Genomic DNA, 23,084 nt, shown 5'->3' with positions numbered 1-23,084 from the left:
GGACAATAACAATATTCATATTCATATTATTGTGAAACAATATTTGTCTAATAAACAAATATATAGAGGCCTTGATATGAACGACAATAGATCAATAAATAAATAAAAACCTGCATATCTACTATATTTCTATTGTGATGAACAAACGTCTTGATATGTACTGTAATTATATTATGATAAATAAGTAAATAAACAAGAAAGCCATGATTGGATGGACAGATGGATGATATTTGTATGATAAAAAAATAAATCCTGTAAATGCTATTTAACCAAAGTATCACACCAGTAGTCCATGTGACCTGAGCACTATATTCTAAGTCTGTAGAATAGTTCTGTGTGATGAACAGACTGAAATTAGTAAGTGTAGTGTAAAAAGTGTAAGTGTAAAAGTGCATCAGAGGGCAAATTCAGTCAGTTTCACACACAAAGCTATCATATGACTTCAGAAGGATACTTTTGGACAACTTTAATGATCGTTTGATGGTACTTTTTGTTATTTATTCTTTTGTCCAAAAAAGAAAGTCATATGGGTTTGGTACGACACATTTTTCATTTCTGGCTATTCGCTTGACATGATGCAAGATTTTTCAAGAGAAACTTTTTAACAATGTTTTCCCTGCTCTGTTCTTTATAGTTTGAGTCTTTTCAGAAAGAACATCTTCATGAAAATCTCAGAAGGGGCCGGTCAAATACAAAAAGCAGATGCTCCATTTTGATTGAAGCATTCAGAGCACATGTTTGAGGAGTCCCGTCTGCTCCCGCATGACTAACACAACATACACACATACGTACCCACATACAAACAGCAGTCAGGCTCCTCCCGACCCAGTCCATCACATTGAACAAGAGGAAGCAGGACACGGGGATGAAATATTGGTCTGTGAAAAGAGACAGGACAGCTGTGACATCTCTGTAGAGAACATCAACACACGGAAACATCACACATGCAAACACACTCACCCCATGCACTGCCTTTAGCAATACTGGACTTGACATCAACAGTGACGGCTGGGAAGGTGCCAATAGTGACGGCGAAAACAAAGCATACGGAAAGAGCCATCACCCAGATCTGAGTCAGGAGGCGAGACAGAGTAAAAGGGTTACTACAAACGGAGACTTCCTGCACTAGAGTGCTCTATTGCTTTATAATGCATCACTAACATGCCAGTTCTGCTCCAACTATGGAGATAAGAGATGTGAGCGGGTGGTTGAAGTTAATACCCGTTTAAAGATGCCCAATACTGACACAGCCGGTCTGGGCTCTTCATCAGTCAGACTCAGGACCGGCCTCTTCTCTGCTTGACCTTCTGCATGCCAAGAACAAAAATACACAATCAATTTCACTTTACAGGGAATCACGGATGATAGGAGTTAGGCACAATGTCATACAGATGTATTTTGTCAGCAACAAAAAAATATATATATATTTTTTTAAATATTATGAAAAAAGAAAACACATTAGGACTATATTCAGCTATCCTGGGACTAGTCTTATAGCATTTAAGACAGGACTGTGGGTTAAGGGCACTAGTGTCCCAAAGCTTAAATATTTAGGGATACGGTTATAAAATAAAGACTATTTATTATAAAATAAAATAAAATAAAATAAAATAAGAAAACACTATTCAAATATAAATTAAATAAATTAAAATAAGATAAAAAATAAAAACTGTGTTAAAAGCTTTAAAAATTCATAAAATACTACAATAAAACCAAACAAAATGCTATAAAAAAAAATACTATATATTAAATTATACAAAACAAAATATAAAACAAAGCAAAACGAAATGCAATAAAATTAAATGCTATAAAATTCTACAAAACAAAATTAAAAAGTATGCATTTTCTGAGGCACAAATAAATGACCTCCCAATCTTGACCTGGATTTGGATACGGTCTGAATATTAATTCAGTTACAGGGTATATGCAGGAATCCTGAAGTTAATTTCAATACCTTTTTAAGACTTTTTAAAGACCTTCTCAAAATATTTGAAGACCTCATCGCACTTTAAGTTCTAAACGGCAACAAACCACTTTTTTGTTTTTAACTGACAATGTGTAACTGCATGTGAAAATTAATACTACAAGCTCTACAATGGCTTCCAGTTTTATTTTTTTTGTAGTCCCAACAATGAAACTATTAGTTCTGGCATCTTTGAAGCGTGTTGACGACATACCGAGCAGAACATTGTCAGTAGGGATGCACCGAAATCAAAATTCTTGGCCAAAACCAAAAAAGAAGAAACCAAAGCCGAAAACCGAAAAATAAAATTCAAACTAAAATGTTTAACTCGACCTCACTCGTGTGTACATTAAATAATAATGTTCATGCCTACTGGCCTGCAGAAAGGGACAGAAATTGAATAAATTAATCATATGTAAAATAACTGCATATTTAACTGCATATTTAACATAGGTTAAATATTTAACTGCATATTTAACTTAAATGAAAGATTAATTCTTATTAAACTTACAAAAGCTATTCAATCAAGAGCATTGTTTAATGTCAAACTAAATATAGGGACATCCCTCAGGCAGCAGTAAAGGCTACTGCGCCTTTAAGACCTGATGCAGGGATATGCTCGTCCTTCTCGACTGTGCATACTATACAGTTCACTATGTCTGCTAGGATACTCATCAAGATGGACATGTTGACATACTTCTTGTGTGAGTTGGTCCGTTTAAGCGCAAGACTTGAAAGATAACTCAATATTTGCGCGCTGTGAGACGAGTGCGCGCTCTCGGATGATGCACAGCGTCAGATCTTCTCTCAGCGCGTCTTCACGCGAGTGATGCCGGAGAAAACGACTGGTCATATTCGCACATACGGCAGCACTCGCATGCATTGAACAAAGTTTACAAAGAGGTGAAACAGCTCGGTAGGTCAAGCGAGTTTACCCGCCACAACTCTAAATCAGCCGCATTTGGCTGGTGGCGGTGCTAATGTCCATCCCTGGCGCGCGTGCTCCGAGCCGATCTCATAGCCGTTGTTTTTTAATAGGCTACTTATGGGGATGAAAATAAATATATTCATAAATACTTTTTGGAGTCAAGCTCTTCTGACAAAGCTTGAACAAAATACTTTCAAAATTTAAGACTTTATAAAGCCGTGATAAGACTTTTTAATACTTTATAAGGGTCTTAATTTTCCCAAAATTGTTTTATCACCTTTTAAGACTTTTCAAGACCTTTTCAAGAGAGTTAATTGTTGATTTGTGACCCTCAGAGAAAATATCTTGACAACCAGATTAATACTAATAATCTTTGCCATATTAGAACTTTAGCACATTTTCTCTGTGGTCTCATATATTTCAGTGGTCCCATTTATTTGTTAACGAGTGTGTGATGGAGCATCAGATGCCACAGACGACATCACATGTTTAGAGAACAATTTGATAAATATGTAACGCTGGGCTTTACCTGGTTTCAGCAAATCCATCTTGTTTTCCTCGTCTGCCATGGAGCGAGAGCTGTTGCTCTCAGAGTAATACTGGAAAAACTCCTGCAGAACAAATAGATTTAGTGTTCAACATGTAAACATGAAATCATAATGATCTGCATTGATTAGTGTAAAGTAACACAGATGTGAATCTGAAGGATCAAGGTTTTACACCATACCATTTTAGGCAGAGCGAAGTAAGAAACGATGGCCAGGAGAATAACGACGCAGGCAGTGATGAAGTAGCCGAAAGCGCTGTCCTGTAGCTTAGAGCCCGCTGGAAAACACAAGAGTCATGGTCAAAATCTGGATGCGCTCTTACCAAAATTTCAGCAGTCAGTACCAATACCAGTAAAATTTTGCAGTTTTGCAACTTTGTGTTGTTTCGTCTCGTCCGTCGGTTATCACTGTCAATCAGTTTCTGATTCAATTCCATATAAATACTGCTGTCAATCCAAAACCTTTGCAGTGTACTTAGCAGCATGAAAAACTAAACCTGTATTCAGACTGTGAATGGGTAATAAACAGAAAGCCTCCCTTTATAGTCACCAAGGCTGTCAATCTCTAAAGCGCAAGTTCACTGAATTCTGCACTCTTGCCAAAATGCCCATTTTGATCAAAAAAGCGTGTTCTTACCATAACTACATGTACTTACTGTGGTAATAACTGTAAATGATGCATAATTACAAGTGGATCACCCTAAGCCAAACCCTAATTCTATAGTAAGTACCAGTACATATTTTGTATGTATTTGTTTAACTCTTTCCCCACCAGCTTTCAGCGTTGAAAAGTCACCAGCCAGCGCCAGCATTTTTGATCATTTTCACAAAGATTTCATGGCCGCCAGTATATTTTGTTGTATGATTATTTGAACATACAATATATCAAAAGAATGAACATAGCCTTGGATGTGGGTAAGTTTCATAAAAAAGCAACATTTTGAGCTGAAAATCAGCGTCTGGATCGGATCCAGAACAATGATCAAAACACAGATGGAGTAGATCAAATCCATCAACAATCTACTTTATATCTGGTTTAATATTGTTTATATACTGTATGATATATTGAATTGTCAGGTTGTTTTAGTCTTGTTTTTTATATTTTACTCTTTGTTTTGTACTTCAACCTTTATTTCACTTAAACATTTCTGATTTCCATTCAGGTCTTTTTATCTAATATTTATATTTTAATTCAATTTATGTCAGATTTATTTTGATTTACAGAAACAATTTATTTGAATCGTTTTAAAGGTGTCATGGACTGGCTTTTTTATTTTTTTATACTCTTCAGGTCAACTTACGACGTTTGTGTGGTTTTTACATTTAAAAACATCATAACTAATACGTAATAGGCTATTTTCTACACTGGTTTTGAGGATCTCTCCAAAACGCTGGGTTTTGATTGGCACTGGAGACTTGGAAGTAAACGGCTAGGATTGGATAAGATTTGCATATTTATTGAGCTTCAGCTCCTGTTTTATCTATGCCCCTGTCAGTTCAGGTCACATGATGGAGAGATTAATTTGAAAGCGCAACCGGAATGATTCTCTCAACCACAGGGTTCGTAAATGTCTTAATCAAACAAACACAATGATTTATTTCTCATCCACCTAAGATTGATTGGACTTTTATTTTTGTATCACATAACCTACACAAACGTTCAAAATAAGCGCGAACATACATGTGTGCAAGTGCGCCCCTCAAATGTCACGTAAAGAGAGAGAATTACGAGATTCATCGGCCTGCCAATGGGCTTCTGTTTTGGTAGCTTTGTAATTCCTAAAAACACATTTCTAATAGTAGGATCCGAAGGAAGCTTATGCAGCGACTGTGTTCTTCCACAACAAGGAATAGCACAATATCTTGCTATCGTCTTTGGCATGTTTATTGCTACTGGCTAGCGTGATCCGATGAGTCCAACCTGTCCTCCAAAAAAATACGACTCTATAGATCAATTTTCAAGCATCTTATTACGACCTATATTTACGTTTTAAAGTCATGCGCCCTCTACCTGGCGTAAAAATAATGACAGTGTCGTGTTACGTCTGACGTCATGAAATGACGTATGACTGTCGTTACCAATCAAAATGCGTATTCATTTTAATGCAATGTGTGGATTTTTACCACCATTTGTCATATTTCCATTTAGCAAAAATATATTTTTAAATTTACAACTACACCCACCCCATCGTTAACCTACCCAGTGATTTATAGTGCACACACACTTTATGAGCACATGTGTTCCCTGGGATCGAACTCACGATCGCATGATCACATGGTGTTGTTGTATAGTGCAATGCTTTACCAACTGAGCTATGCAAAACCTGAAATGTTAAGCAGATAAAAGCGAATGCTTTTGAAAACGCTCCTGGGCGTTGTATTTAATTAATTAAAATATTGTCGATAGGGGCGCACCTTTAGTAAACGCTCCCATGGGTCGTATTTCAAGGAAGTGACAAACGACCTATATAGGCGTATTGGTTGGAGGACATGTTGGATGAGTCGATGGGCGGGGCTACTGAATTACACGTGCTTATTATTCTGTAGAGGAGTTTTTCGTCAGTCAATGACTTCAAGAAGTGAACACGATCAATTCCTGGGCCTGGTGTCTATAAAAGCTTTTCTTTGACTAACAAGGAAGTTTTCAGCTTTGAAACTTACAGGATAATCTTATATTACCATGACCTTTTATATATCAAAAGCTCAAGGGAAAGCTGATTTCTCAATTTATCACCCCTTTAATTCCGGTTTGGCCCAGATTCTGGTTCCTCCGCTTTGAAAAGGAAGAACATAAAGAAAGTGATGAAGGAGGAGGAATACATACAGGCGATCGCACAGATCATGGAGAAAGCCGCAAACGTTCCAGCCAGGCCCTGGCCGCTCATGATGGGTGTGGTGTAGGACTCCGGGAGCATTCCAGCCAAACCAAACACACTCCCTTGCAGAATCGCCCCGAATGCTGCAAAATGAGTAGGAGAAGAAGAAAAACCATGGTTAGGATATGAGATAAACTCACATAGTAAAGGTCGTGACAACACAGAACATCATTAAATATTTCTGAGAGTTTACTCCTGTCAGATCTGCTCTTTCAAGTAGAACCTTCCCCCGTTTGATTTTCAAAACATATTGTGTATTAATATCAGCATCAAAGGATGTGTGTGAACTCAAGCCATCTTTTACTCGTTATGAAACCGAACCTTGTGACCCGACCCAGAGGAGAGAATGACAACAGAGAAGCCTGGAAGAGACATACTGCAGAGGACGATGATGATACTCACAGTTGATGCAGATGATTTTGATCATAGTGAAGGCAAAGAATGGCAGGGGGTCCATCTCCACCTTCACCAGCACCGCTGTGATGAGAAACACCACGAAAATGACAGACAGACTGCCTGAGATCCTCAACTTCTGAGGAATCCTGGGAGAAATGAGTGGCAGAAAATAACACAAGATCAGCTCTCCATACTGCTTGGTGAGCGGCTATTAGATCTCACAAGTTCTTCAGCGCCTCATCATTCTTTATTATAAATCATTTTCCACATTGTAGAAAAACAGTCAAGTCAACAAAACTATGAAACAAGTGGAACATGGGAGTGTGTTAATGACACACATAAGGACGTTGTTCCTTCATTATTTATTCTTAAGCACAAGCCTTTGGAGTTTAAGATCATGAAAAAAAAACAGATTTAGTCCAAACTTTTTTAATCAGTGTTGTTTAGAAGCATTTTTATGTGGGCTGCAAATAGATTTAATTGCAATTACCGGAAGCCTGTTTGCTTTAAACACAACTATACATTTGCTGTGTGTGTGTGTGTGTGTGTCTCTGTGTGTGTGTGTGTGTGTGTGTGTGTGTGTGTGTGTCTCTGTGTGTGTGTCTCTGTGTGTGTGTGTGTGTGTGTGTGTGTGTCTCTGTGTGTGTGTGTGTGTGTGTGTGTGTGTGTGTGTCTCTGTGTGTGTGTGTGTGTGTGTGTGTGTGTGTGTGTGTGTGTGTGTGTGTGTGTGTGTGTACACCGATCAGGCATAACATTATAACCGACAGGTGAAATGAATAACACTGGATATCTCTTTATCACAGCACCTGTTAGTGGGTGGGATTTAATATCCTCCTGGGAGCCAGTAATAGACTTTTGTCCACTGTAGTGGACATTATATTTTAGTGAGTTTCTGTGACATCACACACGTCACAGTTTTGAGTCAGGATGTCCTTTATAGAGCACATTCAGGGCTTTGCAAAGATACCAAATGTTTGGAGGTGTCACCAGGACAACAACAACTTCTTGGTCTTTAAAAATGGCTGACATAAATGTTTAGCACTCTTATGGAAATATGATCATATTTTGTAATTATAATTTAAATCTGATTAATTTTCTAATTGTTTGTTATAAATCAACATCTCAGGAAAATGCTATGGGGTTTCTAATCTAAATATGATTATGTTTAAAAAAAATCCTGAAACTTAAAAATGTATTCGTGAATTAAAAATAAATCCCATTGTTTTTGCCTATACATGCAATTTCATTTCATTAAAAAAATTTAACAACTGAGTCCTGGTGTCAACTACAGAGGACATATCATAAAATATGAATATAATATAATTTTACAAAAAAATAATCTGTCCATTTTTTTCCTAATGCTCTAAACAATCTAATGACATGAAAAAATACAAAATTCAAAAAACTTTTTTTTTCATTTTCTACATAAAGTTTTCCTTTTATAAAAGGAAATCCTTAAATACATGTACATTTATTTAATTGATCTAATTTTGCTAATTCACTAAAATAACATAAATAAATATAAAATAATTTACATCATTTAGTATAATTGTAACTGGAATGTATCTTTAGTAAACAGGTTTTATTTGAGTCATCTCATATCCTTAAAATCACACAGAACAGAATTTCAATGTCCAGCTCAATTTAGTTGTGTGTTCATTGAAGCTATTATACAAATTTGATCTTTTAGATGAATTGGTGTGCAGCTCTAATCTATGTAATTTTGTAAATCCCTCTTAAATGTAATTTCAGAGTTTGTCTCACCTCTGATGGATGAAGGAGTTGAGGCAGGTGAAAATGAGCAGCGGTACCATGGCACACAGCGTCATTACATTGTTGAACTTTGCTTCTAAGACGTTACGACTGTCACCCTCTATCTCCACCGTCCCATTGGCTGTCTGATTGAGTGGGCCCTTCAGACGGTCGGTGAAATACTGCCGAACAAGGAGAAGTCAGATGCTGAGCGGTCCTCTAAGTGAAAGTTAAGTTACATTAAGCATCATAGAGTAAATCTGCATATACAAAATTTTAAATGTGTCTCTGTGTGAATGAATGGTTTCATGTCCCACACACACACACACACACACACACACACACAACGCTTAGTGTATTCAGCCTCAGTCCGGGGCCGGTTCAAGGCAAGGGCAGGCAGGGCCGGCCCTGACCAATTTGCTGCCCTAGGCAAGATTTTACTTGGTGCCCCTTGTCTCAAGGTTTTTATATGTTGGTTGTGTTTTTATAATTTTTAAAATAAAAATAAACAAACACACACACACACACGTCTGGTTCACTATCTTTGTGGGGACTCTCCATAGACGTAATGGTTTTTATACTGTACCAACCGTATTTTCTATCCCCCTACACTGCACCTAAACCTACACATCACACACACACACACACACACACACTGCCCCTAGACCTACCCATCACAGGAAACATTCTGCATTTTCACTTTCTCAAAAAAACGTATCCTGTATGATTTATAAGCATTTTGAAAAGTGGGGACCAGCTCACTTTTCAATGAGCCGGTTGAAAAGTGACTACTATCAGCTATTACTATCCTTATGGGGACATTTGGTCCCCACAATGTAATATAAACAAGGACACACACACACACACACACACACACACACACATTATATATATATATACATACACACAAAAATGTGTCTATACGTATATCCTCCACTAAACTATGCATGCTCATGTTTTCACCATGAATTCAACTTTTAAAGAAATTTTTATATTTAGTGTGCATTTTATTTTATTTTTTAGCTATTTTAGATAAACCTGTATATGACTATCATTACTAATTTCAGAAAATACATTTTACAAACGCCATATATCACCTTACAAAACGGAGTAAAAACATTATAGGCTATTAAAAAAAATGAAATATGTTTATAAACAATTGACGTGATTTTTTACAGATTCTGATCACCCAGAACAGCTGCTTACATAAAGTTTAAGATAAAAAATAACTGGAATTAATGAGTAAACATTCATATTTAGATAATGCATTTAGATAAACTGTTCATTCATTTCATCACTTTACCTCTGTCTTTATCCCCTTATTCCTTTATATTCCTGTATCAGAGGGCTTCAGTCTTTTTGACACATTGGCCATCCGTCATAAATAATTAGGCAACTTTCCAACTTTCACTGGCACGAGCGAACAAGCACATTAAAAGCGAAAGCATTCCTGTCTGTTAGATGCGCGAGAGGCGACGCGACAACAAATTCCCAATGTTAAACTGATCGCGCGTTCAATATCGGACACACTAAAGCACTCGCTGGGCAGGAGGAGATTGATGCGGTGGTCTGGGAAGAGTCTGGGGATTTGTATAAGGTTTTTTTAGGGAATATTTCGAATTAATATTAATAAAAAGTAGCAGTAATAAAACCCGAAAAATCCCTCATTTTGGCGCCCCTATGGATGAGTGGCGCCCCTAGCATTTGCCTATTCCGCCTATGCCACGGGCCGGCCCTGTGGGCAGGGGTGGGCTGCAGAATTAAGGAACAGATACTGTTTATCTGTGATTGATTTGCGCATTGATTAAAAACTGAAAATGTCCTGAAAGATTTTATGAAGGCTTGTAGAATGCTACAAACAATCACAAAAATGGCAATATTTTTTTCCTTTAACTGAAAGTAATGGTGCGACGCATTACATAGCCTACTCACACACTTCAGTCTAGCAGAAAAGCAGAGGCGGACAACCACACGAGGGAAAACGGGCAGAAATATTTCCGTGCTATAAGGTGTGAATTAAGATGAGTTGTATTCATAAATAAGTATCTTGTAGATATTAAAATACAGCTCTGATTTGATTTTTGATTCATAACAAGTTGAAATTAGCTATAAAAAAATGCAAAAAAGCTCATTTAAGAACATGCATTTATTGCATGGACCGAATGAATCAGCCGTTTGAATGAATCGGTTGAATCTCAATGACTCAATGATTCCCTCATTACAAGTGACTAGCTACCACCTATTGGCGGTTTTGTTTACCATTTAAAGTATTTTTTCATGTTTTAAATCATTTCAAATATCAATATTCAACATAAAATATTAGGCGTGCCACTCCGCGTCTCTGTAAATGATCTAAATGCCACTTCAGTGTTTCCTCTCCATTGCAAAGATGAATTATGTTATGATTTAATATGATTGGTAACAGCCCTACTGTGACTTAGAATTTTAATTTAGGACTTAATTGTAAGAATGAGACACAAAAGATGATATGTACATATAATTAGGTTAGAAAAAAAAGCTTTATAAAGGTTAAATTCCCCATAAATATATCATCCAATTATCGTTATCGATAAAATACCAGAAAATATCGAGATATTATTTATTGTCAATATCGCATACCTCTACTTTTAGGACAAAACTAATATTATTCACATAATCATGGATTCTTCTAATAATGTGCCAATGAAGTTTGTTATAAAGTCTCGATTAGTTTGTTATCGGTCTCGATGCTTGTCATTAGAACTCAATGTGACGATTGTTACCATAGTAGCAGTCATGAAGAAATTCCACGGTAGGAGAGTTCCCAGCCCCAGGATGAAGAATATGATCCATACAGCTTTGTACCTGGAAGACACGTCATTTTATCCACATGCAGTTTCACTGTTGAGTTCACTATTGCAGCTACACACTTGCCAGGAGGAGGTCGCGCTCACACATTTACCTGTCTTGCGGAGCGTTCGCTGTCATTGTGTCCGTCTGATGGATCTGTCACTGGTCAGTTTCACAATCTGGCATCAAATCTGAAATTACAATCACATGGAAACAACCATCAACGCCGCTGAAGCACAACACCACAGAAGATCTATCATTTCAAACGCAATAAACGTAGTGAAACGTTTAGCTTGAGAAGTTTGTTTATGCTGTCTTTCTTTAAAATCTAACGTTTTGATGTCCTCTTAGCTAATGTAATGGTATTCAGACATTTTAAGTGTGACTGAATGTCCAAATGCTTTTTGAGGACAAGTCTGTGGGTTTTGGTATTTCCTGCGAAAGTAAACATCCATCATTATTGCATTTCGTTCAAAAATATGATTCTCTCAATGGGTATTTTGGCAGCACCAACACAAACATATTAAAATATCTAAACAAATGATACCAGTGTCATTTTCACATGTGCTTGCAATTAGCCTAGATCTCTAAAACAATGTTTTGAATAGATCACATATTATGCTTTATCATGCCTTGGGTATAGACTTCATAAAATAAAAAAAATATTAATTTCCTGAGCTCAAGCGACAGCTTGTTTGGATTTCAGAAAAATCTCCAGCCCTTAAGGAACGAATCACTAAATCCTCTGCAGTCAAGAAAGAGGCGAAATATTGATTAATTCTGCAGTCCTCTGAGAATAAACACACACAGAGAATGGGAAACTTGATGAACTCCAGGACAGACATCCTCTGTGTGTCTAATGCTGGCTTTCCCATTGATATGATACCTGTTGAACTCAATTTTTCAATGTTGTATTTGTATAGTGCTTTTTACAGTTAAAGGATTAGTTCACTTTAAAATGAAAATTAGCCCATGATTTACTCACGCTCAAGCCGTCCTAGGTGTATATAACCTCCTTTTTTTTCTGGTTAACACAATCTGAGTTATATGAATAAATCTCCTGATGCCTCAAAGCTTTATAATGACAATGAACTGGGATTGTTTTATTATGAGATTGAAGCTTAAAAAAGCACATTCATCTATCCATCATAAACATACTCCACAAACAGAAAGTGTAACTGGCTACTAGAACATAGTCTAAGTGTTTTGTACTGTAAGAGGATGAAATGAAAGATAGGACATATATCACAAACGACACTCTTTTAAGACCCAGAAAATTAATATTTTGACATCACTACAAGGATATAGGTTTATTATTAAAGTCATACACGGTTTACTTGCGTTTTCAGTTTACTGGTTTACATGTAAACAGGGAAAACTGGTTATTTCAATAAGCTGATATTTGTGAGTTATCAGCTTACTGGTGTGCATGTAAACGTGCTCATTGACAGACTGTGAGGTGCATAAACAGACAGAACATCACATGGATGCCTTACTATGAAGCCATTACTGATGCTAATGCATTAACCTTTCCAAAAAACTATACTTTCAATAGTCCAATAAAGCACAACTCTCTAAACACACACATTCAAACCGTCAAGATGTCCAACACAGTTCTCATTATTAAAGGGATAGTTCACCCAAACATGAAAATTCTCTAAGTCTCACCCTACAAACCCAAAAGACTTTCGTTCATCTTCTGAATACGAAAAAAGATTGATTTCCGTTCCTCCACTGACTGTCTAATTTTCACTAAAAGCCTAAATTCAATCTCTTCATCCTAAAACGTGATCGAGTCTCAATTCATATGGATTAGTGTTATGATCCCTTGATGAACTTTTTGAAGCATCAAAGTGGTTGAGGAGCTGTCAACAGAGGGACAGAAATCTCTTTTTTAATCAAGATTTCAGATTTAATCAAAAAGATCTTCATTTGTTTTCCGAATATGAAACAAAAGTCTTACAGGTTTGGAACGACATGAGGGTAAATTATGACAGAATGTACATTTTGGGGTGAACTTACCCTTTAAGATGTGTACACTGGCTGTCAAAACATGTTTTTTTCATGTTTTCATCAATAATTTTTATGCTGTTTTATTGCTTCTTTTTTCCTTAATTCATGGAGAAAATTAATTTGAAAGACATTTCAATGTTGCATTATGTTATTGTGTTGTACCATTTCTTAAAAACAATGACAAATAATAAAGGTTTTCATGTTCCACAGCTATTGCAATATTCATGTGTACGGTTGGAAAGTTAAACAGAATTTTCCAATGAAACTAAAACACACTTTCTTCTTCCTTCAGTTCTCTTCTAGAAATGCAGATGATGACGCAGCAGAATCATTGTCATTTAGAAATGGTGGACGTTTGTATCGAGATTGGGATATTTTAACTATTAATTATGCAGCTCTAATAGAAAACTTCAAGCTATAAAAGCTGATTCCTCTGAAACACCTTCTAACAAAGTTCACTATTTCAAATAGTATTTCAGCTAAGTGTGATTTCAGCACAATTTCCAATGCGTCATCATGACAGAACCGGCATGTTGCTCAAGACCTTTATACATCAGCCACTTGACACAAGAGATCTGATCTGATTAGGACAAATTTTGTTACAACCACCGGAAATCTCAGTCACGTTGAGGGAATCTGGTTGTACACTCTAAAAAATGCTGGGTTAAAAACCACCCAAGTTGGGTTGAAAATGGACAAACCCAGAAATGAGGTTGTTTGAACCCACTGAATGGAGCCATTCAAACAACCCAATTTCTGGGTTTGTCCATTTCCAACCCAACTTGGGTGGTTTTTAACCCAGTATTTTTTAGAGTGTAGTCTGATTGACCCAACTCCTGTGATCACGTCTTAAGTACTGTCAGTATTAGGGCTCCGTAAATCGCAATTAAACCGCACGCGATTTGGCAAAGGCTGCGTTATTTAATGCGCAGCTTCGCAGTGAAGAACGGCTGTGATCAGTAATAAATGCAACTCAAGCTTCTGCAAGCCAGCAAGATACTCCAAATATTTGCAGCAGAAGTACAATAGCACACTTCATTCCAGGAAATCCCTATGAACATCATACTATCGGTGAGCTGAATAAACAGAAGATTGAAGCATTTGATTAAACATGACTAAATGCTTCTCATGTTCGGAAAGATGTTTGGCGCGTGTTGCTTTTTCAAATGCACGTTATAAGCGACTCAAACTCGCAGCGCTTTCAGACGGAGCAGCTGATCCCAGAGCTGTGCTCCACTGACAAGCTGTGCATAAGATAATCACAGCCATATATTGAAGGAGTATGTACATTTTTAAATGTGTATGTATTTAAATATTTGTTTAAAAAAATGTGAAATGATTTGCATACTTATACTCAGAGCAAAGTATTTAGTTGCCTGTATAACCTTGCTGAAATATGCTAACGATTAACATGCAGTCTCGTTCCATTTTTCCAAGTCTTCGTCAACAACGTCTCTGATTTACAATGAACAATCACTCCCAGATCAGCTCATGCGCCAAATCTGAAAGAGGTCATCAAACCGAGCCAAGGTCTACAGTCACAGCTGCACTAAACACAAATGACTCCCAGCAGCCTAAAATCACAGTCCCCCAATTTGAAAATCACCTTTGGTAGTTTTCCAGGACAGTCCTCTGACTTTGCTTCCTAGCACTGTGCTTCTAAAAGGACCCTCAGAGGCTCAATATTTCACAACAAAGCTGCAGGGTCCTGAAATAGACTGTCTGTTGGGGTGTTGAGCCTTCAGCGGACCAACAGCGAGAGGCCTGAAACCTGAGAACATCAGCAGTGCAGCCAAGAGGCCCTTGAGGCAACCAATTCTAGCTGTCCATCTCCTCAACACGACAACAAGATACGAATATGGATGGAAATCGTAGTGAGAGTTGAGTTATGATGCAGATTTTTCACAATTCTTTCAGTACTTTAAGGAAGGTTTGTGTCAGTCATTCCTCTAAGGCAGCGGTGTATTAGCAGAAAATTTGTCTCTTTTTTATTTTTACTATTTAGCTTAGGTAAACTTCACATGTGATGTCAGAGTATTATTGATAAATTAAAATTTCACATTACAAGCTGCAGTAAATTATTGTAAATCATATTTTTTTATTTCATTTTACAAGCACGTCTGCGTCAAAGCCCCGCTATTTTCATTTTAGACGCAAGTGATCATTCATTCATTCATTCATTCATTCATTCATTCATTCATTCATTCATTTATTCTTACGCCTACTACATTCATCAAAATGAATAAAAACTGGCACTTTAAAGAAATCAGAGGACAGCAAGCCATCTACATTGGCATCATCTGTGGAGATGTACACCGGCGGCCACAGCTGTGATATGAAGAAACCTGATAGAACGGACTCGTAAGATAATGAACGGGTGAAGAACAGAGGCAGGGACAGAGAAACGTAACACAGGTCCGTAACAGAGATGTGCTTGTCAAGAGAGATGGGCCTACATTTGAGACTGAGACATGCCTGTAGGTTCAGACAAACCTTCCCTCACCACCAAAGGACAAAATATTGAACATAACCATCAAAACAAAGTAAGCGGGCTTTATATCACTTGAAGGTGCTGAGAGCAAATTATAGCGCGACTCTTCAGATAAATGGTCCTTCAGTGCGAGATGAGATGTAAGTAGCTAAACTAAACATTTAAAATGTGGCTGCTGTTTTAGGATTGAAATGTTTTACGATAAAAATAATCAGGCAAACTAAAAAACCTTGGTTTAAATTATAACGTAAATAATGTATGTGATTTACTGTGATAATTAGCTGTCAATGTGAGAGGACGAGAAACATTAATAAATCTGTTCTCTTCATATAATGCATAAGATTAATAAAGAAAAATGAATGTGTACATATTGTGAATGATTTAAAAAAAATCTTAGAAAGTGATTCATAAAAAATATTTTGTTGACTGCTTTAGGAGAGGAAGAGAGGGCAAGATGGCAATGAGAAAAATGAGAAGTGATGGAGATGAGAGATTTGGAATTGACAAATAATTTACTGCCCACTCACTTCGTTTTTAAAGCTAGTTCTCATAATTTTGGCCTTTCAAACGTCTTAAAATGTTCATATGTAGATTAGAGAAATACTTTTTTTTAGGTATATATGGCAAAAACAACAACAATTGTAACATGGAGGGGTTTGCACACACTTAATCTTGGGTTATTTTTTCTACCTAGATTCTGGGTTGAGCGTTTTCATGGGTAATTTTAGGGGGTAATATTTTCAGTGATTGGGTAGTCTTTGTGTAACCCAGCTCCAGGTCAGACGTAAAAACCCAGTGTTGGTCGTTTTTGTGTAACCCAGCTCCAGGTCAGACGTAAAAAACCCAGTGTTGGTACTTTAGTTTTTGTGCAACCCAGCTCCAGGTCAGACGTAAAAAACCCAGTGTTGGTACTTTAGTTTTTGTGTAACCCAGCTCCAGGTCAGACGTAACAACATAGTATTGGTAGTTTTTGTGTAACCCAGCTGCTCCAGGTCAGACGTAACAACCCAGTGTTACTAGTTTTTGTGTAACCCAGCTCCCCAGGGTTTGAGTTATTTATCACAGGCTTTTTGCGACCAGTGCAGCCCAGTCAAATTGGTGCATGTCTTCAGTAAAATACAGGTTTATGTATATTTTATTTTATCTATAAATTCATGTTGTGCGATATATCTTTTAATTTTATTCAAAGCAACATACAGAATCACCTAATCGAGTGTCAAGTAGGTCTTTTTTTTTCGCGTGATAGAAATGCCTGTTGCATAAAATTAAGATTTTATCAAAAAAGAATACAGAATATAAATAACTTAGATGTTAAAATATGTCCCCAGAGCTGTTCACTGTTTATTTATGGATAGGTTATGAAGTCACTTAGAATATTTCAGCTACGATAGAAACTCAGGGCGGTGGTCTAAAGTTAGAAAGTTTCCCCGCTGAACATGACACAAGCTCCGACACGAGATCCAGCGGAGCTACAGTGGAAACAGGACCACGGAGACTGGTTGATTAAACTTCTAAAAGTTTAATTTCTACTTCTAATATTTGTTAAATGAGCTCAAATGTTGGCAATATGTATTAAATTATATAAAATATGCTATACTGTAAAAATATATTCAAAAATACACCAAGATGTGCATAAAAAACGCATATGCTCATTTGAGTCAGATACATTTTTTAGCCGATAAGAAAACATGCTCGTAAACTACGATCCAAACACATTTACCGAATAAATTCCTCGATATGCATCAAAAATATCACGTGACTTTGTGCAACGGGACGGCATAACTGGACTATCGAGTGGGAATATATTTTTCAAATGCTGTTTTGTCTGTTTTGAAATGCCTTAACCAAATCTGTCTAACAAGTTGTTCGGTATAATTACCTTCCACAACCATCTTACACGACTGCATTCCCAAACAGCAGCATCTCCCTCAGAAATGCGTTTATTGCATTTTCAAAAGTAATTAATTTAATATGAAAATAATTACATCCAGTGGTTTCTCCTAGTTTTCTTATTGATGTTTAGTGCCACTTGACTCCACTGGAAACGCTGCTTTATTCACAAATGTTTTATGCAATATTCCAATTTTGCTTAAATTCGAAACTTTGGATGAAAACTGGAAACATCTACTGAAATGAATTTCAAAAATTGCTTTTAATGTGATTTTTTTGCCGTTTCACACTTGCTAAATGTGATATGCACAAAAATCTGATTTGGACTGACAGTCTGAACAAGGCTAAATGGGATACGTTTCGAATAAGAAATGATTCCCAGTTCTTAAGACCTGGCTAAAATTCACAAGCGTTACTATAAGCACCATAAATATGCAAAATCTCAATCAAAGCCTCTTTGTAAAACGTGTGACAAACAATGTGCCACCTGTGCCAAACAGTGCCCACTTTCTATCACAGACAAACCCACTGGTTTAGTGTAGTCACAGAAAAACAGGAGACCACAATTACATTTATTTTCTCTGACTCATTTCATAAAGCTGTGAGGCAGCTGGACAGGACAGCAGGCCTGCTATCTCCACTGGAGTAAGAAACTCACTATTGGCTGAAGCATAAGGCCCTCTGCACAAGGAAATTATTTTGAAAGCAAGAAAAGCCTGAGTTTAACTTTATGCAATGTTACAATTAAAGACAGAAGTGGGATTGAAATAAACACTACAATATGTTGGCTTATTTGAAAAAAGAAATTATAGCTAATTTTTACCATCTGTGGCTGACCAAATATTTTGAGAATTGAAATTTAAATAAGTGGCAAAAAGGTATTTTTACCTTCACAAAAATGTAACCAAAAATATAATTATTTTGAGTCTGTACAGATGCCATTAAATTTGTGTGTGTATATCAAAACACTTACAGTATCCTTGTTTCACATGTTACATGTAGTAATAACCCTAAAACAACCCCTATTTCTAATCCTAACCCTATAGTAAGCACATTTAGTTACTTAATATCACTCAGTACTTAAATACATATTTACACTGTTGACACCTTAAAATAAAGTGTAACCCAAAACACATCAGCATGTTGAAACTTTGTTCATGACCCTAAATGAGAAAGTCACAAAATGTCCAGAAAAACTCAAAAATCGAAACAGGACATATTGACCCGCAATATAACACAATTAAAGGCAGATGTGGCGCTGAAATAAGCACTGCAATATGTCAGCTTATTTGTGCCACGTTTCCTGCAAAAACACAACTCTGTAAAACCACTCCAAGCTCTTGAAATCCACAGCTCTAGTTTGCTTTAACCTGCATTAAACAACATTCACAACCCATTTTACTTAGACAGGATATTCAACCAGAATAAATGTACACCACTTTATTGGATTGGAAAAAAGATGGTTGGAGATAAATGATTGGAAATGTTTGTTTTTTTAAAGAAAAGCCATGTAAGGGTTAATGTATTATGATGAATAATTACAAAGACGACCTCTTTATTTAATTTGGATTAACGTAGAATAATTTACAATAAATCAAGCATTGTGCAAGGTAAACTGGGTGAATTATGATTTCTGTTGACTTTGAAGAGAAGTATTGTGGACAAAAGTGGACATTTTTAACACAGATAATATTTACAGGCGAATATTACTTTGTGCTGACTTTTTTTAATGCAGCTGCGATACCACTTAGGAAATCAACCTAGATTTTGATCTTCTGTGCATAAAGCGAGAGTGCGACCTGAGTTGCATGCCATGCACACCACATGAGTTGCATTAAGAGCGTTAACCCTATAGTACTGAGAGCTCACTGTCTCTCCATGATACAGCTCACATGAATCTCATCTAACGTGTATGAGAAGTGCACGAACATCTACTGTCCTTATCACGAGCAAATGCATGACACTTCAAGGAAACTCGAACTGTGTGGACAACTAAACACCACAGAGAGCAAGGCTGTAATTAAAACTGAGTCAAAGCAGGTGGTTTCAATCAGTAAACACCCTAACAGGACAAAAACATCAGCAATTAACCCTTTCCTATTGGTATGTAAATGTGGAAAAATCTAAACTAAAGTTATCTTTTATTGCCTAGATTACATTTAACAAACAAGAACACTACAGTACCAAGAAGCATTTTTAGGAATAAACTAACTTATAGATGTGCCCAAGTAATTGGTTTGCAAATGCCACTTCAATTAATATTTAAGCAGCAGTTGGAGTAATACCCACATTTAAAGGGGAGGTGAAATGCTGTTTCATGCATACTGAGCTTTTTACACTGTTAAAGACTTGGATTCCCATCCTAAACATAGACAAAGTTTCAAAAACTAATGTTAGACGTTTGATGGAGTATTTCTGTGTTAAAAATACTCCTTCCGGCTTCTCACAAGTTTCGGAGAGTTTTTTTCGAGTATGGCTCGGTTTGACGTAAACAGAGCAGAAGGTCCTTGTATGGGCCGTACGGGCTCTTCTCCCGGAAGGGCGCGCGCGCGTGACTAGAGCGAGAGAGGAAATGCACGCCCATAAACACTCTCTCAGGTGCAGATCCAGTCGTCGTTATAGTCCTCGCCTCGCTCCACTTTATTCCTATGGGTGACGTCGAGCAACTTCAACGCTTCAGCACAGCATTCCGGGAAGGCAGCGCTGCATTTGAACCGATTTGAACGCAGATATGACGGGAAGCTTCACAACATCGCTTCACAAAGTGGATCTCCACCGTTCACTGCTGTCACAGGACTTCAACAAATCATACCAAAGAAGTGTGTTTTTGACGGAGCGGTCCCAGCGATAAAGGTTCGGTCCTGCTTTGGAAGCAGCCGGTGAGTAAAACTGCTTCAAATGTCTGTGCTGTTGGCTATCGTCGCGTGAGTAAACATCAGTAAACGACACGATCGTGTGCTTCGTCATTCAAATGCGTAGTCAAATGTAGTTCTCTGTATAACGTTACACTAGTCTGACGTGCAAAACCGTTTCGCTTGCTACTGCTAAGGTTTAGTCGCATACAATAGTCCATAAACCGAATCATGTCCTCATAAACTGCGAGTAAACACACACAAATGTTGACAGGCCACTAAATACAGTCCATACCACAGAGACGGACGTCCTGCTGTTGCTGTTTCTCCTGTTCAATTTATTTCAGCCTCCGAATGATTCAGGATCATATATCTCTATTAGCTGAGATTGATAGCCATGGGTCTCTCCACAAAGTCACCGCTTTGCGCATTCGTCATTATTTAGCTCCGCCCACACGATACTCTGTCTTTTCCGGAAAGACTCGGTACAGCCCATATTTCTTTTATAAATATAATAAAACTAAAGACTTTTCGGAGATATGAAGGATACAATACTACTCTATAGGTACTCAAGATTGACATGAGATTGACTGAAACTGAGTGTTTCACCCCCCCTTTAAGATCTTGAGAGCGCGTACACGCAGGAAGTTGTGCAAGACAGTCCCATGTCTTAAAAATGCCAACACACAGTGCCGTTAACGCATACTAAACCCATATACACTAAACACTAAAGCCCCTTCGGAGGCTTAGCGTATCCCATCATGCACTATGTTCGGGAACTCACATGCCCAGAAATCACGAGATGGAAAACGTTCGACTGCAATTTAAATGCTTTAGAATTTCCCGAGACCTTCTTAACACTAGGTAATTCTTAAAGGGATACTTCACCGCTTTTTCATATTAAACTATGTTATTCCCTTAACTAAAACGAGTTGATACATACCTCTCTCTTCTGAGTGCGTGCACTTAATCGCTCTGACGCGCGGTGACGATCTGATAGCATTTAGCTTAGCCCACTAAGCCCAGTTCATTCACTATAGTACCAAACAGAGATCAAGTTAGAAGGGACCAAACACCTCCACGTTTTCCCTATTTAAATACAGTTACACGAATAGTTGAACGATCAAGTATGATGACATAAAATAAAACATGGTGTTTGTCTAAGCGGATTAAAAAGGAGAACTATAATGTATGGCGGAATCGCACTTCTGAGAGTACTTCGACTCGGCGCAGTAAAAAGTCCCGCCTGAAAAATCATCTCCCGCCTGGGAGATGTGAGGGAAGATGTTTCTGTTCCATAACTGTATTTAAATAGGGAAAGCGTGGAGGTGTTTGGTCGCTTCTAATTTGATCTCTGTTTGGTACCATAGTGAATGAACTGGGCTTAGTGGGCTAAGCTAAATGCTATCAGATCGTCACCGCGCGTCAGAGCGATTAAGAGCACGCACCGAGACGAGAGAGGTATGTATCAACTCGTTTTAGTTAAGGGAATAACACAGTTTAATATGAAAAAGCGGTGAAGTATCCCTTTAAGTTACACCTTAAAATATCCCTTAAAGTTAATATGTGTTTCCCGAAACGATCTTAGTTAAGAATACTTTCCGTAAGGTTGGTCTGGACCACTCTTAGCTATACCTTATCAGTATTAACAGTTCAGTCCACTAGTGGCCACCACTGTGCAAAAAGCTTTACATGTCAGTCTATCCGAAGTTGTAATATACACCCAGTGTTCAATTAGGCTAGTTGAATAGTTTTTTTGTTTGTTTTTTTATGCAAGGATTAAAATTGTCATTACACTAATGGTTGTTAGCTTTTTAATCATATTATCCAAAGGTGCATCAGCTGGCAAACCATTAGACAGGAAATGAGAAGAAGCAGGAAATGATTGTGGAGGGGAGTTTGGTCAAACTATGGCAGCGTTACAGCGTCCGCAGAGCCATTTAGAGTATGTGCGCTGTGAAAACTTTAGTCCCCTGGCTACCATGTCAGAAGCTGCAAATTCAGCAGCTTTCAGATCTTGTTGGACCAATTTTGCCGAGACAAATTGTCGAGGCTCTCCTCTTTCTTTCTTTATCCGCCATAGTAGCAGCTGATTAGAAAACTGGTACGTTTTTAGGTGCTTAAATAAAATACATCATAAACCAGTAATTGCAAAGTAGGCTATTACTTTTTTGCAACTGTTATCAATGCATATGTGTGGATGATCCCACAAATTAACAAACTAACGAACAAACAAATAAATGAATAAATCAATCTCATGAGTAAGCATGTCCAGGGACCCCACCGAACGGTTCACACTTCATCACCCCCAGTGCTCAAAACAAAACTACGCCCTTGCACTTATAGGAATAAGATGCATATCACTAGATAAGAATAGTCTTATATATAGCGAAACCATCCGTCATTTTGAAGCCCTTCAAAACGCTTTGAAACTGCAACTTTTGAAAGTGAACTATGGTAGAGCAGGGCACAACCGAACGCTTTGCCCTGTTCCCCCAGTTGCGCAACTGGGACTTTCTCAGTTTGTGTAAATCCACTTACACATTA

At 37.4% G+C, this 23,084-nt stretch overlaps 1 protein-coding gene across 2 annotated transcripts in view; it reads right to left on the bottom strand.

Annotated features, from left to right (window-relative positions):
- The window catches only part of slc29a1a (solute carrier family 29 member 1a), a 51,649-nt gene that overhangs the window by 6,932 nt on the left and 21,633 nt on the right, over positions 1 to 23,084 (bottom strand). For both annotated transcript variants that reach the window (XM_067421902.1, XM_067421903.1), the window contains exons 2-11: positions 11,404 to 11,482; positions 11,225 to 11,306; positions 8,475 to 8,644; positions 6,717 to 6,856; positions 6,263 to 6,397; positions 3,619 to 3,716; positions 3,421 to 3,502; positions 1,222 to 1,307; positions 961 to 1,069; positions 793 to 878 (exon numbers count right to left, since the gene is read on the bottom strand). In XM_067421902.1, coding sequence (XP_067278003.1) covers positions 793 to 878; positions 961 to 1,069; positions 1,222 to 1,307; positions 3,421 to 3,502; positions 3,619 to 3,716; positions 6,263 to 6,397; positions 6,717 to 6,856; positions 8,475 to 8,644; positions 11,225 to 11,306; positions 11,404 to 11,429 — 1,014 coding nt within the window. In that variant the 5' untranslated portion in view covers positions 11,430 to 11,482. The remainder of the gene's footprint in view (positions 1 to 792; positions 879 to 960; positions 1,070 to 1,221; positions 1,308 to 3,420; positions 3,503 to 3,618; positions 3,717 to 6,262; positions 6,398 to 6,716; positions 6,857 to 8,474; positions 8,645 to 11,224; positions 11,307 to 11,403; positions 11,483 to 23,084) is intronic.

Source organism: Pseudorasbora parva, chromosome 17 (assembly GCF_024679245.1).
Source record: "Pseudorasbora parva isolate DD20220531a chromosome 17, ASM2467924v1, whole genome shotgun sequence".
In the NCBI taxonomy this organism is placed as follows: Eukaryota; Metazoa; Chordata; class Actinopteri; order Cypriniformes; family Gobionidae; genus Pseudorasbora; species Pseudorasbora parva.
Note: the sequence above shows the minus strand (reverse complement) of the source record. Positions and strands in the feature narration are given on the sequence as shown.